At 34.4% G+C, this 14,338-nt stretch overlaps 1 protein-coding gene across 6 annotated transcripts in view; it reads right to left on the bottom strand.

Moving 5' to 3' along the window:
* Positions 1 to 14,332, bottom strand: part of LOC107141226 (N-deacetylase and N-sulfotransferase 3) — a 162,587-nt gene extending 148,255 nt beyond the window's left edge. For 4 of the 6 annotated variants that reach the window (XR_007351417.1, XM_048813841.1, XM_048813842.1 and 1 more), the window contains exons 1-2: positions 14,023 to 14,332; positions 528 to 1,664 (exon numbers count right to left, since the gene is read on the bottom strand). Coding sequence is in view for 4 of the 6 variants with exons in the window: in XM_048813841.1 (XP_048669798.1) it covers positions 528 to 1,508 (981 nt within the window). In the remaining 2 variants the exon portion in view is untranslated. Of the gene's footprint in view, positions 1 to 527; positions 1,665 to 13,356 lie in introns of those variants that run through there. The other 2 variants (XM_015484428.2, XM_048813844.1) reach the window with 2 other exon arrangements.
* Between the last annotated feature and the right edge of the window lie 6 nt (positions 14,333 to 14,338).

The following is a 14,338-nucleotide window of genomic DNA, read 5'->3' as shown; positions in this document are numbered from 1 at the left end:
ATATACATATATATGTATATATATGTGCTTTTATACTCATAATTCCCCATATTTTTCAGAGTTTCAAAAATATATTAAGATAAAATGACATATATTTGACTTTCAAAAATATTGAACTTGCTACTTATGAGATCTGCAAAACAAATTCACTTTAATGTCATATTTAAATGCATCGAATTTCAGATTAGTCAGTTTTCCAAGATAGACAGTTTGTAGTGAGCAACTAAAAATCATTTCTACTCTGTAATTATAATTAGGTAAGGAAAACCATTTCAGGATCTTACAATGTTCAATATTTTAGTATGACTTTTATTTTCTTGTTCAGTAGATATACTATCTATGCAGGTGTTTTAAGGTGAGAGATACGATAGCCAATTATAGTAGCCTATCCCAGACTTTCACAATAAAATAATAGTCCCATGTCCTAGAAAATTCTTTAGGCCTAATTCAAACCAGGACAGTTGTTAACACTCCTGAGATATGAACTAAATTTTCAGATAATAGATTTTCAGACAATAGAACCTTACCTTAACATCATTGGTGTTCATTCGGGTTCCCTCCTTTCCCACAAATATATCATCAATGTCAACGAGAATATATCTATCCAAGGACAGTTCCAGCTTCTTCCCTGACAAGAAGGAGATGGCATCTATGAAAATGAGCTTGTGCAGCCAAAAGTTCAAGTTGTTGCCAAAAAGAACTCTCTGAATTCCATCGTGAACACCCAAGTCGTGTATGATAGTGGCAAAAAAAGCACCTTTAGAGACTGGAGGAGAAAGATTTTCTGGGGTCTTTATTTTGGCAAATATTACTGGTTGGTAGGTTGAGTGATTAATTTGAAAAACCGTCCAGTCAGTTCCAGGTAAAGAACCCCTTTCAAGCTTTGATGATTTGGTTACACGGAGCAAGGGAGAATGAGGATTAATACAACAGTCTTTTACTGCAAGGTTTCCATATATAGAAAAGGGGAAGCCTTTTAACTGAAAGCTCTGTAGACTCTTCTCATTAGTTCTATGGAATCCAATGACACCCACACCATACTCTACACAGTATTTATCTAAAAGGCTTCGACTCCAAGAGTCCATATTTATGTATTTTAAAATATTCTCATAAATAATGAGAACATATTTGCCTTTAGTTTTGTCTGTAAGTGCTGGGAGATCTCCTTTTCCGGTAGCAATTTCAATGTGATATTGGAATCTACTTGATTCTAGAATCATAATGATGTCTTGACCAAGGGATGAGTACTGACTCTCCACAAACACAAGGACTATGGAGTCTGTCCTTGAGGCATCAAAAAGCTTCACTGCCTTCACTTCCATTAGTCTATATGGTAGGTGTTGGAGGTCACCGCAGTCCACTTCTGAAGCCACTTCAGAGAGTTCATTTTCCTGTTTGTAGCCACTGTACAGGTAGTAAGCAGAAATAATAATGCTCACCACACAAAAAGTGGCAAGCAAAATAACCGTCCTTTGAAAGTGTCTGTGAAGCCTCATGATAAAACTCATGATGTATAGGTTTTCCTTGACTCTTCCAACAGAAGCACCATTTAAAAAAGAAAAGAAAAGATGGTGTTTCAGGTACTTTCCCAGTCTCAGTCAATAGTTTATGTCACCATTGCAGCACATTTGTATTGCTTGATTATGACTCACAGGAAATACAGTCTGAAAACAGAATAAAACAAAACAGTTTTCAGCATCAAAATGAGCAAATTTTTATGTTATTTAGTGTCAGACTAGGAAGCAGGGGAACTGATATAGGTTAGAAAACTTTCCATTCCTTCTCCCAGATATGGATGAAGACAAAGGAAATATGGAATGAGAAAAAGGGTATCACTGAACCCAGGTCACTATCCCTAATACAGAGAAACACTGGGCTTTGCATCACACTCTGGAGATAATACAGACCTAATACCACAGAAAGGTTACACTGCCATTTCCTATCATCCAGATACATATCATATATTGCATATTCAAGCCGTTTATGTTTAATTACACACATTGAAAGTTCACAAAAGTTTGGACATGTTTCATTAATTGACACAATTAAAACAAAAGTCTATTTTCCAAAATATGAAGGCAAAAAATTTTGTCACTCAGCATACATTTCAAATTAATCAAAGAAACAACCCAATAATAGTTACTTTAATTAGAATAACCCTTTCAAAATACAGATATAATCCCACAATCCAACTGTTCATTTTAGAACTATATATTGACAAAGTTAGGTTATGTGATAAGACAAATGTGAGGAGTGAAACACTTCTTGGGGTCATACAGCTCTGTTGTATCATGATATGCACTGTGGGGGAGGTAGACAATCATGTTCTGGAGAATACATACTCACACATTTATTTTCTATCATTCTGTTTCTGCTTTGTGAGAAAATATCAGCAATTATATGAAAAAATGACTACAAAAGTGGGTTTTTTAAACAATGAGAACAACTGAGATGTCATGAAACACTTTGTTATGCAGTCATTTCAAACCTGTTTCAAATTTTAGTAACCTTTGAAAATTTAGCAACTGAAAATAATTAGAAAGAAACATGGGTACATTTTAGACTTTCACAGAGTCTCATACAAGGAGATATCATGTAACACATGCAAAAAAAAATTAAGAAAAATCTCCTTGCTGTACTTAAGATAGGCTATTAGGTAGTTGGTTAAACAACAAACATTGGTGGAAAACATTGTACTTGATATTTGCCATAAGTTTAGGATTCATTGTGCCTTGCTTCTTAATTGCCATTCTGTCCCCAATATCCTCCAAATAAAATGATGAGGTTAAAATAAATGATTACCAAGAACTCTACATTTTAAAATTCTGAAATATCTATCTGTAAAAAAAAAAGCAGTGACGGTTTTAAATGATGTATGTTTATCTTTATACATAATATAAACACTATGAAATATAACAATAGAATATTTATGATATTTAACTTGTAATTTATATTATTGTTTATTCAAATATTTAGGGTATCTATGTCATTCATTCAAATATTTATGGAGTAACTATCTGTTTAAAATACAAATGTTTGGCATAACTCCTTTGAAATGTTATAAATTTTAAAGCAGAGAGTGACAAAAATCATAATAAATGGGTTGTGCATTATAGGCAAGAAACTATAATGGGATGAAAAAAGAGAAACTACAGTAAGTGAAGTAGTATGTAAAATGCTCCAGGGAGATATAACTTGGGAAAAACCTTGAAAGATGAGAGTAATTTAAATAAACACTTGAAATATTGGGGATGTCATAGAGCCAGAAGTGAGCACAATATTGGGTGAAGTACCTGAATGAAAAGTAGAGGTACAAGTGAGGAATACTTAAAAAAATAAATTTTACCCAGATTATGAAGAAGTTTGATACAAAGAACTTTATGGTTATGAAAGCTCACGGGCAGACATTATACTTCCCTGATTAGGGAACAAGCATAGTAACAGGAACATTTTTCAGGAATTAGAATTAATCAGCATCATGGAGAATGTCATAGACAGTTGAGTCTGGCTGGCTATATATGTACAATACAGGCTCATTTCCTACAACATAATCATGAAATGTTAGTGGTCATTGGAAAGGGATAATGTGGGGAAGTGAGGGATACTTTAGGTCTGTGAAACACTTTAGATCTTGCTGAAGAGTACTTGGTATGCCATGTGAGGTGTGTGCACAGCCTGACTGCTGTGGAAAATGCCATCAAATGATTTGACATGCTTTAAAATAAAGCTACTATAAAGGATAACGCTGTACTCTTTAAACAAGCTTAGTACGGGTCTATGTGTAATGTAAGCAAATGAAAACATTACGTGAACAATGGAGTTTTCATTGTAACTACAGTCATTTCATTTTGATAAGTAATTACACTTTTGAATTTGTTACATGTTTATGAATATGATATTCTGGAGTTTAATGGCAGTATACAAAATCCCACATCTTTCCCTGTCTACCTTTCAATTTCAGCTGTGAAATGTTTTTGACTGGATATGAGATGTATTGCTTCATTTTGCATTTCATGTAACATTTCCCAATTTGTTTCCTTCATCAGAAGTAAAATGTATTTAAGTGATATAGTACTTATCAGTGATGAGGCAAAGGGTGAGAAATATTTTCACTCACTATTTAGAACTGATATTAGGAACCTATCAAACTTATATTTTTTGTTAACAGGTATAAAATGTTGAAGAGCTTTTTTTCCCCATTAAACTTTTCAACTTACTTTCTGATGCCAAAGGAATTCCACTGTATGTCCCTGAGGGTAGAATTTGGTCTAATGAATTTAAATAGATACATTAAGTTTCCCCTATTTTCTGCAAACAGTTTTTTTAAAAGAGAAGGGAGAGGGAGAGAGAGAGAGAGAGAGAGACAGAGAGAGAGAGAGAGAGAGAGAGAGAGAATTCTTAATATTTATTTTTCAGTTTTTGGTGGACACAACATCTTTATTTTATTTTTATGTGGTACTGAGGATCGAACCCAGCGCCCCGCGCATGCCAGGTGAGCACATTACCGCTTGAGCCACATCCCCAGCCCTGCAAACAGTTTTTAATTGCACATTTCACTTGGCTGTGGCCAACTTTAATCTCTAGTGTGGACTCTCTAAATGCATTATTTTTCCTTACCCAGAAACAACTGTTTCATATTTTCTGCTATGTTTATGTTCTGAAAATCCCAGGATGAAGTTCTACAGTGGATGTCACTGTAGCAGTGGGCAGAGGCAAAGGCCCTACCTTCTCCTGAGCCTGCTCCACACAGCAGGGACATCACTAGAGCAGGTATTAAGATAGATGATTAAGTTTCTCCACAAAATTCTCCTATGAAACTTTCTCTGGCCTTCTCAACTTGGTAAGACCCAATAGGTCCACATGGTCATTGTGCAAAGTATCTCTTCTTTGTACTTATTGCCATAATTATAATTAAATTTTTGTTTAAAGTCATTCTCCCAATTGGACTAGAAGCCCTGAAAGGATAGAGTTAATGCCTCTTTTGTTCTTCATTGTTTCCCTTGTTCCAGGACCAGAGTGACTATTCATGAAAGTTATTGAATATAATGGCATGTTATACCTATCCATTAATTTGACACTTAGAAGTGTACTCTAATGTCATAACTTTTACAGTTATACATGACTATAAATGTGATTATAGTTACTCATAAATTTGATAAACTTATCATCTGCTTTACTGTACACTAAGTAAATATAACTATAGCAACCCAACATATGATAAATCTAATATAATATCAATAAACCTTCATCCACTAAAGGTACCTATCAATTAATCATTCCATAATCAGTCATTAAGTAGTTATTAAAAATTAAAGGGGGGGGAGGGTGGAGATGGGAAAGGCAGCGGAGCACAACAGACACTAGTATGGCAATATGTAAATCAATGGATGTGTAACTGATGTGATTCTGCAATCTGTGTATGGGGTGAAGGTGGGAGTTCATAACCCACTTGAATCAAAGTGTGGAATATGATATGTCAAGAAATTTGTAATGTTTTGAACAACCAACAATAAAAAATTAAAAAAAAAAAAAACACATACCAATAGGGGACTGGGTTTGTGGGTCAGAAAAAAAAAAAATTAAACTTGCCTTTATAGAAATGGACTCTATTGAGGGACATGAGCCTTGTAAACCAACATTATGCTGCACATAGTAAAAGTTGTAAGACTATCTATGTTACAGGTTTCAGAAGAAAGAGAGTGTGTGGGTAGGGGAGATTAGTAAAGCTTAGGAGAGTCAGTGGCAGTTTCTAACAGTAATGGTGCCTGAGAAGACATGGGCAAGGCCTGGATATGGGGATGGGAAAAATACAGAATGAAAAAAAAAACTGGCCATATTGAAGAAATAAAACAGTTATAGTTAATTTGCTTGAGTGAGAATAAACTATGGGGCACTATGTGTTAGGATGAAACTGGATAGATAACATTTGTTTGAAAGAATGCTGCAGATTAATGAATGCCCTTGATAATAATTGTTAAGTACAAGAGTATTGACATGTAAAATATTTGAACATAGAGGGACAACAAAAAGAGTTTGTAGATGATTAGCGTAGCGGTGACATCCAGAATGGACAAATAGTAGAAATATGAACAGAGAATGTCTGCTACAGAGTGAAGAAGTAGGTATAGTCAAGATAGTCCCAGCCAAGGGGCTGCTGCAGTAATCCATATAGAAAGTGGTGTGAGCCTAAACTAATGTAATCATCAAGAAGAACAGAAATGAAGAGATACTTGGGAGTAAAATAGAAATTATGGATGGAGAAGTTTGTAGGCTTTGTTTACAAATAAATTTGCCAGCCTTAGAAACAGGAGCTCAGAGTAGAAATTAGCTTGTTATATACATTTCAGATGCAGGCAGGTGAAGTAACTAAATGATATGTAGTCAGGTAACAAAATCACAATGTCCTATAAACTAACTTCAAGCATATGATTGAAACTGATGGGTTACTAATGAATCTCACTGTGCTATGTAAACTTAGTTCCTCAGAAAAGGCTTTCCTGACCAAATCCACTTACCCACCACTGCCTTTACCCTCACTGAAGTCTTTATCACAAATCTTGTTAAATATAAGTTTAGAGCTAGACTCAAATTGCCAAAGCTACATGTTCCTATTATTTTCAATAATTTTTCAAATAAGAAAATGTATAAAAGCATTTTTAAAAAACAAGACCAAGAGTTAAACACTTTAGTATAGTGATGATTGTGTTCTGGCAGTATCCTCACAAAAATATATGCAAAATTTTAGAACTTTGCTTGATCAGGAGGTTTCTTGAGTAACTGAAGAACAAGCACACTAGCCTGCATGCCAGAGTTCCTATGGTTTAAACTGCCTTGATCATAACTATAACACTGATGACTGCGGTTGAATTCCTCACCCTGTACAAATTATGATAAGTAGAATATGCTGAATGACCAGGAAACTATATATTAAACTTACAAAATCAACAAACCACTGTTTATTCCAGAGCAGGTATCCTTAAATAAAAACAGGTAGAGAAAGGTATGGAGCAGTTATAAACATCAGGACATCATCAGAATTTCCTCTAGGGCACACTGAAGGAAATCACATCAATACAAGAAGTAGAATTAGAACAAGAGTATCACAAACAACCTTAATGCAATTTTTGTATGTGAAAACATTGTGTTAGATCCTTCAGAGGCTAAGTAATTTACCTGAGTTGTTGTTACTACTAGTAGAGGTCGAATTGAAATTTGAACTCTTGACAGGCAGAATCAAATATAACATACACTTGCAAAGGCAATGGCCATATCCCTCTCCTTTTACATGTTAGTTACATATAAGAAATGAATATTGGGCAGCTATTACCTTTAGGTCCTAAAGAATCCTCCTATTAAAACCAGTATATTATGGTAGATAGTTAATGGGGCTTTAATTAAAATTATGACAAACTATTAAAATGTCTTAGAAAAGAGTCTGACATAAAATGAACAATCAAAATTTACTATTATAATTATTATGGTGATTATTTTAGAAATAAAACAGAGAAATATCCTGAAAATGGCCAGTGAAAGTGAACTAGTGGTTTATAAAGGGCAGCTACAAGCATTTTCATTTAAGTAGAATTACAGGAACCACAGAAGTCCATCCTTGGTTCAGAGATCTAAAGTGAGATGGGTCTCTGAGCAACGGAGGAGGCTCAGTCATAGGCATAACCGGCATCATATTCTGGGACATCTTACTCCTCACTCTTTTCTCAGATGAGTCACACACTCCCTGGTCCTCATTACCATCTATTTTCCAATAAATTCCACATATTTATTTGTTACTCAGACCTCCTTCATTGAACCTCTAGGACTTCAACTGAACTATCAACCTGATAAAATAGTAATGACAAATCACATTAACTGTATTCTTTCTTATTAAACACGGGCCACTGTTGGGCTCCACTGAAATCATATCACAAATTCAACTTGGCCACAATTGTATTCAAGATTTTTCCTCTTAAAAATCATCATTTTCTCCCCACAATTATCTAAAGTCATCCTTGACACATTTTATTTCAACCCTAATCAAAATAAGCCCAAGACTTCTAACTTCCATTTCCCCCAAACTCACTGGATCCAATGTACTTCCATTCTTATTCAGGCAACATTACTCACTTGATCTAAGAACTATTGCTCAGAGACCCATCTTACTTTAGATCTCTGCACCAAGGATGGGCTTCTATGGTTTCTGTAAATCTACCTAAATGAAAATTTTTGGTAGCTGCCCTTTAGAAACCCTTAGTGCACGTTCACTAGTCATTTTCACAACTAATCTTACTACAAATATTCTTAGATCCCTCTAATTATTTTTCAGTGTGGCATTAAAATACAAATTTCTATACATACCCATGAGACACTATGTGGTATTCTTCCCATTTTTACCCTTCAGACCTGATTAGATGGCATACTCCTCTTGCACATTCCAGGCAAGTGTGTCTTCTTTCAGTTCCTTAAAAAGGTCCAATCTCTTTTCTATCTCAGTGATTCTCACATGCTGTCACATTTGTCTAAAAATGATTTACTTTATTTCTTCATCTGAATGCATCCTGTAAATCCTATGGTTCCAAGTGTAAATGCCCTTACCTCACAAGTCTTCCCTGTTCCCCTAGACCTGTAAAACCTCCCTGTTAAACACTCACACCACCCTGTACCTCTGTAGCGTACTTCACCAACATGTGATATTCTGCATAATCTTTCTCCACATACTGGAAGCATCTGTAAAATCTTCTTTATTTTTAATGTATAACACAGTGCTTCATTTAAGAATGCATTCTCTTTGAAAACTTATAGAAATGAGTAAAATAAAGTCCTCTACCAAATTGTATAAATAGCAGTTGCATTCACAAACCAGGGCAATATTCAAGTCAAACCATCCTTCATGAATGAGGACCTCCATCAATCATATTGGATTCAAACACTCAAGGCAATAATATAAACATTGTGAATAGCACTGACCATCTTGACCAGAGCCATAAATCAGGCACATCCAGGATGTATCTTTCTTTGAATCTTACTCAAATATCTGATTTTCTCATTCTTAGATTTTTTCAGATTTCAGTGTGACTAGTGTTGCTTTGCAGTGTAACTGTTTTTAAAAACATTCCATCAAGAAAACATTAGCAAATATTTAATAATTTATCATTAATAAAATGCAGAAGTAACAATTAATTTGGAGAGGAATCACAGAATATTCCATATACATAGTGAAAAGCTGAATATATACAAATATACATTTTGTAAAGTATTGCAGTAACCACAAGAGGAATTACCTACTTGTCAATGTAACCTATCTTTTCTCTTTCACTAACACCCACCATCATCCCAGAGTAAAAATCAATTTCTAAATGAAATAGAATCATGTTAAAGTTGGCAGTACAAGAAATGTGAAAAACGATTACCATCTGGAAAATGAGTATTAATAACTAAAGAACTTCAGGTTCTAACATAAATGAAAGATATTTAAAAGATCTTGACAGTATTCCTCAAAATTAGCAATATTTTATAGCATTGAAAAATACATTTGGAGGCTTCAAATGCATTACATGAATTTGCTAAAAGTAATTTAGTAATATTAAAAATTGACAAAGAACATGCTTTTCTTTGGGAAAGAATGTGTGAAATTGTGTCATGTTAATTGAACCCTGCTGTGGTAGGCAAGTAAGAAACTCATTTGCATGGAGTAAAACCAAGAATATACTCTGTCTTTAGAACTAGGAATTTTGAAAGATGGATGGAAGAAAAGCTGCACATGGGGGCATTAGCTTTGTTAGGTACATTAAATGGAAAATGACTACTGTAATGTTCACTCCCTCTTTGTATTTAGAAATTATAAATGGAAGAATACATTTTGTTCACCTCCCTCAGTGTTATGCTATGATGTGAGGCAAAAGAAGAAAACTATTCCACTGCTATTTGCTTTTTGTTCTGCCTGTATGACTTAAGGGGGAAAATGTCTGCTTATTCCCTTTTAGACTGAATTAGAAAAGGCACGCTTAATACCAGGGCAATGCCAATGCAGTTTTAAGGATCTAATCTATCTCTTAACATCTTTGTCCTTCAACATAATTGTGAAGCAACCACCTGGTCCATAAGATGTAAATTTTGAGATCAGACAGATTACATAAACTACAGAAAGGAAAGCAGTCAATCTTCACAAAGATGATGACACAAAAAAAGGTAGAAAAAAATAACAATGCAGAAATTTGATAGGAGTCCTGAGGAAATTATAGTTCCTGATTCTAATCCTCTTATTCCATGAGTGCATCAATGAAGAAGTTCAATTTTAAAATTCCTGTTTCTTTGGGCATCTTTTAGAAAAGTGACACTCACACCAGTTGGGGTAACAAGAAAAGAGAAATAAATAATCAAAACAAGACATATATATTTCATTAGAGAAGACACCACATTTAATGGTCCTGGGCACTGCTTTTTTCATGACTGGCACAAAAGTAGGCGTTTATTAAATACCTCCAGAAGGAATGGATGATTATTTCAAATGCAGGGATAGAAGTTGCAAAAATGCTCAGAGTAGTGCATGGATTCCTTATATTATATTAAGAAGCAAATCAAGCATGAATATTTGAGAGAAAATGTAATATAGTGATAAAAGACATGTTCATTTGAAGCCAGACTCAAGATTGGATATCAGCTCCACAACTTGCTAAGGATGTAATCTTATACAGGTAAGTAATCACTCATTGTCTCACTTTCCTCATTTTTGAAATGGGAATACTATTTAACTCAAATCATCTTTGTTAAGACTAGATGAGCTTGCACAATGTAAATATTCTTCAAATGTTAACTTACTTTAACAGCCTACATCTCTACTAGTAAAAACCTCAACAAAGCATTCATCAACAAGTTAAATTTTGTATTATTCTATAATGCTTCTTCATATGTATTTGTGCTATTATCAATATCAATTTCTATAGTTTTAGACAAGAAACAGAAAGGAAAGAGTCTTTCATATATTCATTCTACAGGTGAGGTAACCAAGGCCCATGACCCACAAGGGGGCTGTTCAAAAACACTCTCTCTCATGGTAGAGCCAGGCCTAGAATACAGTCTATTTTCATGTTATTTTCAAACACCATTAAAAAAAAAAGATTAAAGACTGAAGTATATGTAAAATGGATGGGTATTGTTGACATGATTAAGAATTGTAGAAGAGAACTACAATACTTGATATTTAAGCTTTTATTTAGCAATAGGTACTAAAGAGTTACAGCCTTAAGTTATTTGTAAGAGATTATATGAAATGATGTACTTTAGGCATTATTTGTAGTAGGATTGAACTTCTTTTTCTTTTTTTAGTCATGTAATTTACGTGAAATTTATGAAAGTGTTTATAGAGTAACAATAAGGGATAAATCACTCATTGTGATATCCAGGTACCCAAGGATATATGTTTTATTAAAACCAGACAAACCAACAGACTCTAAAATCAATTTTTCACTACAGTTCTAAGAGGAATTTCAGTCACAAAATAATTTCAAGTATTGTTCAAACTAATTATCATTATATTGCAGGCTGCTACTTTTGTAGCCTGGTGGCATCTCTTCATCTGATTACGTTCTCAGGTTTCAATGTGAATGCTTATCACCACATGGGGAAGTAAAGTTCTACTGCTTTCCCCCATTGTGTAACTGTTAAGCTATTAGATATTCAAGGCATTCATGTAATTTAGAATACTGCTTTTATTGGTAATTCTACTTCCCTCTTTTTATAAGTACATAAAAATCACAAAGTATTTATTCACATATAGTTTTCGTTGTTTATACTTTGTATCTCAACAATGCACATGGAAGTTTACAAGTTGGCCCTAATAAGCAAAAAGCAGCTAAGACTCAACCAATTTTCAAAGAAGACATCTAATCAGACTCCCAGAACTAAAAGAACATATTATCACCTCTTTATAATTTTAAAACTTTGAAATGATAAGTCAAGCATTTAATATTTAGATTGTGACTCACAGTAATTTTTCATCAGAAAGTATAATCCAGAAAAAAAAAATCAAATATCTTGTTATCTCTTCTTCTCAATAGATATTTCAGGTATACCAAAAATGAATATTTGTTATAACTTTGGAAATAAACATTTTGCTCAAGAAAATATATTAAAGGAGAAAGTACACTATTACTCAACCAAATTAAACTATACCAAATCTCTTCAGAAACAGATAAAAGTTTTTGTTATCAGAAACATTTTAGTAACCTGAGAAACCTTCATTCTAAAGACTATGAAGAAAAATATTAGCTCATATAACAGTTCACATTTCTCACTTACACAAAGACACAAGCCTTCTGTTTTACAATCAAGATAATAAAGAAAACAATAACTATATTGCAGAAATGATAGAATCTGTGTTAACTAGAGAATGAAGAAAATAAAAGACCTTTGCTAGGGCAATCTCTTATTATGTTCAGTACTTATTTTTAAAAAGTCTCATTCAAATATATTATTGAAACTTCCTTCTCAAATACAAAATTGATATGGCTGAAGCAAGAGGGGAAAAAATCCCTTCAGCTAAATATCAGTTTTCCTTTCATCTTTCTGCTCTCTCGTGATGAGTAACTGTTCAATACTTGATAACATGATATTTTCTAAGAGCAAAAGGAAAAAAAAAAGAAGAAATTTGAGGTCAGTTTCACACAACTCAATATTTCATTTCTATCTTACTAAATATTAGAAAAATAGACATTTATATTGCTTTGAATTGTTTTACTCAAAACTTCAGATTATATATGTTGCTATATCCAAATATTTTTTATAAAAGTACATATAAAATTTTAACTTTAAATAACTTTGAGGCGAAAACTGTGCCCAGATATATGAAAGACTATGTGGTTAAACCCTTTAAGGAAAGTATTTTAATTCTTCCCCAACCCCTCCCCCAAACTGGCTATATTAAATAGGAGATATACCTATTTTCTTTAACTTAAAGCTGTACATTCAATACTTATGGTTACTCAATCTTTCCAGCTACATTTAATTTTTTACTCATATAATCTTAAAAATGGTTATAAAATAAACTGCATTAAATACAAAGCTTTGCTGAGTACCATTACTGTATAGATAAACAAATAGCTATAGTTTAAATTTTTGATATCACTCCCAAAATTCTACAGAGACAAAAGACATGTCATCTGTTTAACAAATGTACTACAGGACAATTTTAGATTGTTAGCTAACTTAACCAAAATGCTCTACTTCTTAAAGAATAAAATGAGTCACTTGTTTAATCCTGAAATTCTTAATTAACTGAAAACAAAGTTGTTATCTGTTACTAACAGACCCTACACTTATGAGTAAAGCCATTAATATATAGTGTAAGTAAACAGATATCCTTACCTGGAATTAAAATTCGAAGAGTTCAAAATGTTGGAGAAAGTTTCAATAGACATACAATAACCCGAAACAGCATCTGTTACCATCGGCTCAGAATTTTTGGCTTTACAAGTGGCAGCAATACCAATCCTGGCCCAAAATCCTTGTTATGTAACATCTTATTAATATTTGCCATCAAACTGCTACCAAGCTGGTGAGGCACTAGAGGGCAAGAGTGTCACATGCAAGACCCATTGTCAAGGGACCCGGCTTTGGTACTACTTCAGGAAGACAGATGTTAACTAAGCTGATAAATAACACAATGTCTGCACGCAACAACGAACTTGTAATGTTCCTCAAAGAATATTTTAAATGTCAATTTTCTGACTAGTGGGAGAGTTAACACGTTAATAAATATGCATAAGCAAATAACCACAACATGCAAAACTTTTACGATTATATTTACAAGCCCACAGTCTCTCATGAAACTATTTTTTTTATTGTTTAAATAAACTTATTTAAAACAGAACAGTAAAGGCTGATAATCAAAACGAGTGTCAATTTCAAGACACTTTCATTTCAAACCCCAAGAAACTTGTTCTGATCGCGGTGCCACCTCTGGAGTCCGCATTTCAACTCGCCCGGTTCGGTTTTTAGGCGAGGACCTGTCCGGTCATCCATCGTGATTACCTCGGGCTGCAGCGATCTGCAGGCATCTTCCTTCCCGGGTTCTCGGCCTCCGCGGCTCCCGGAGGCTGCCCTGCTGTATACCGGCGGAGCTGTACTCCAGTCCAACAGGAAAGACCCTGTCCTCCCGGCGTCCCTGCCAACCCAGCCGATAGGAGACGCGACTGGGTGGTCAGCGCGGGCAGCGCGTTTCGGGGAGTGGCTGCGGGGCCAGCGCAGGGGTCGTGCTGGGTACTCCTGTACTCTCTTGGATGCAAACCGTGTCTCCAAGACCCACCCGGCCGCACCGCCACCGCCGCCGCTCTCACGCCGCCTCCCG

This window comes from Marmota marmota, unplaced genomic scaffold (genome assembly GCF_001458135.2).
Source record: "Marmota marmota marmota unplaced genomic scaffold, marMar, whole genome shotgun sequence".
Lineage (NCBI taxonomy): Eukaryota > Metazoa > Chordata > Mammalia > Rodentia > Sciuridae > Marmota > Marmota marmota.
This window is presented reverse-complemented; position numbering and strand designations above follow the sequence as displayed.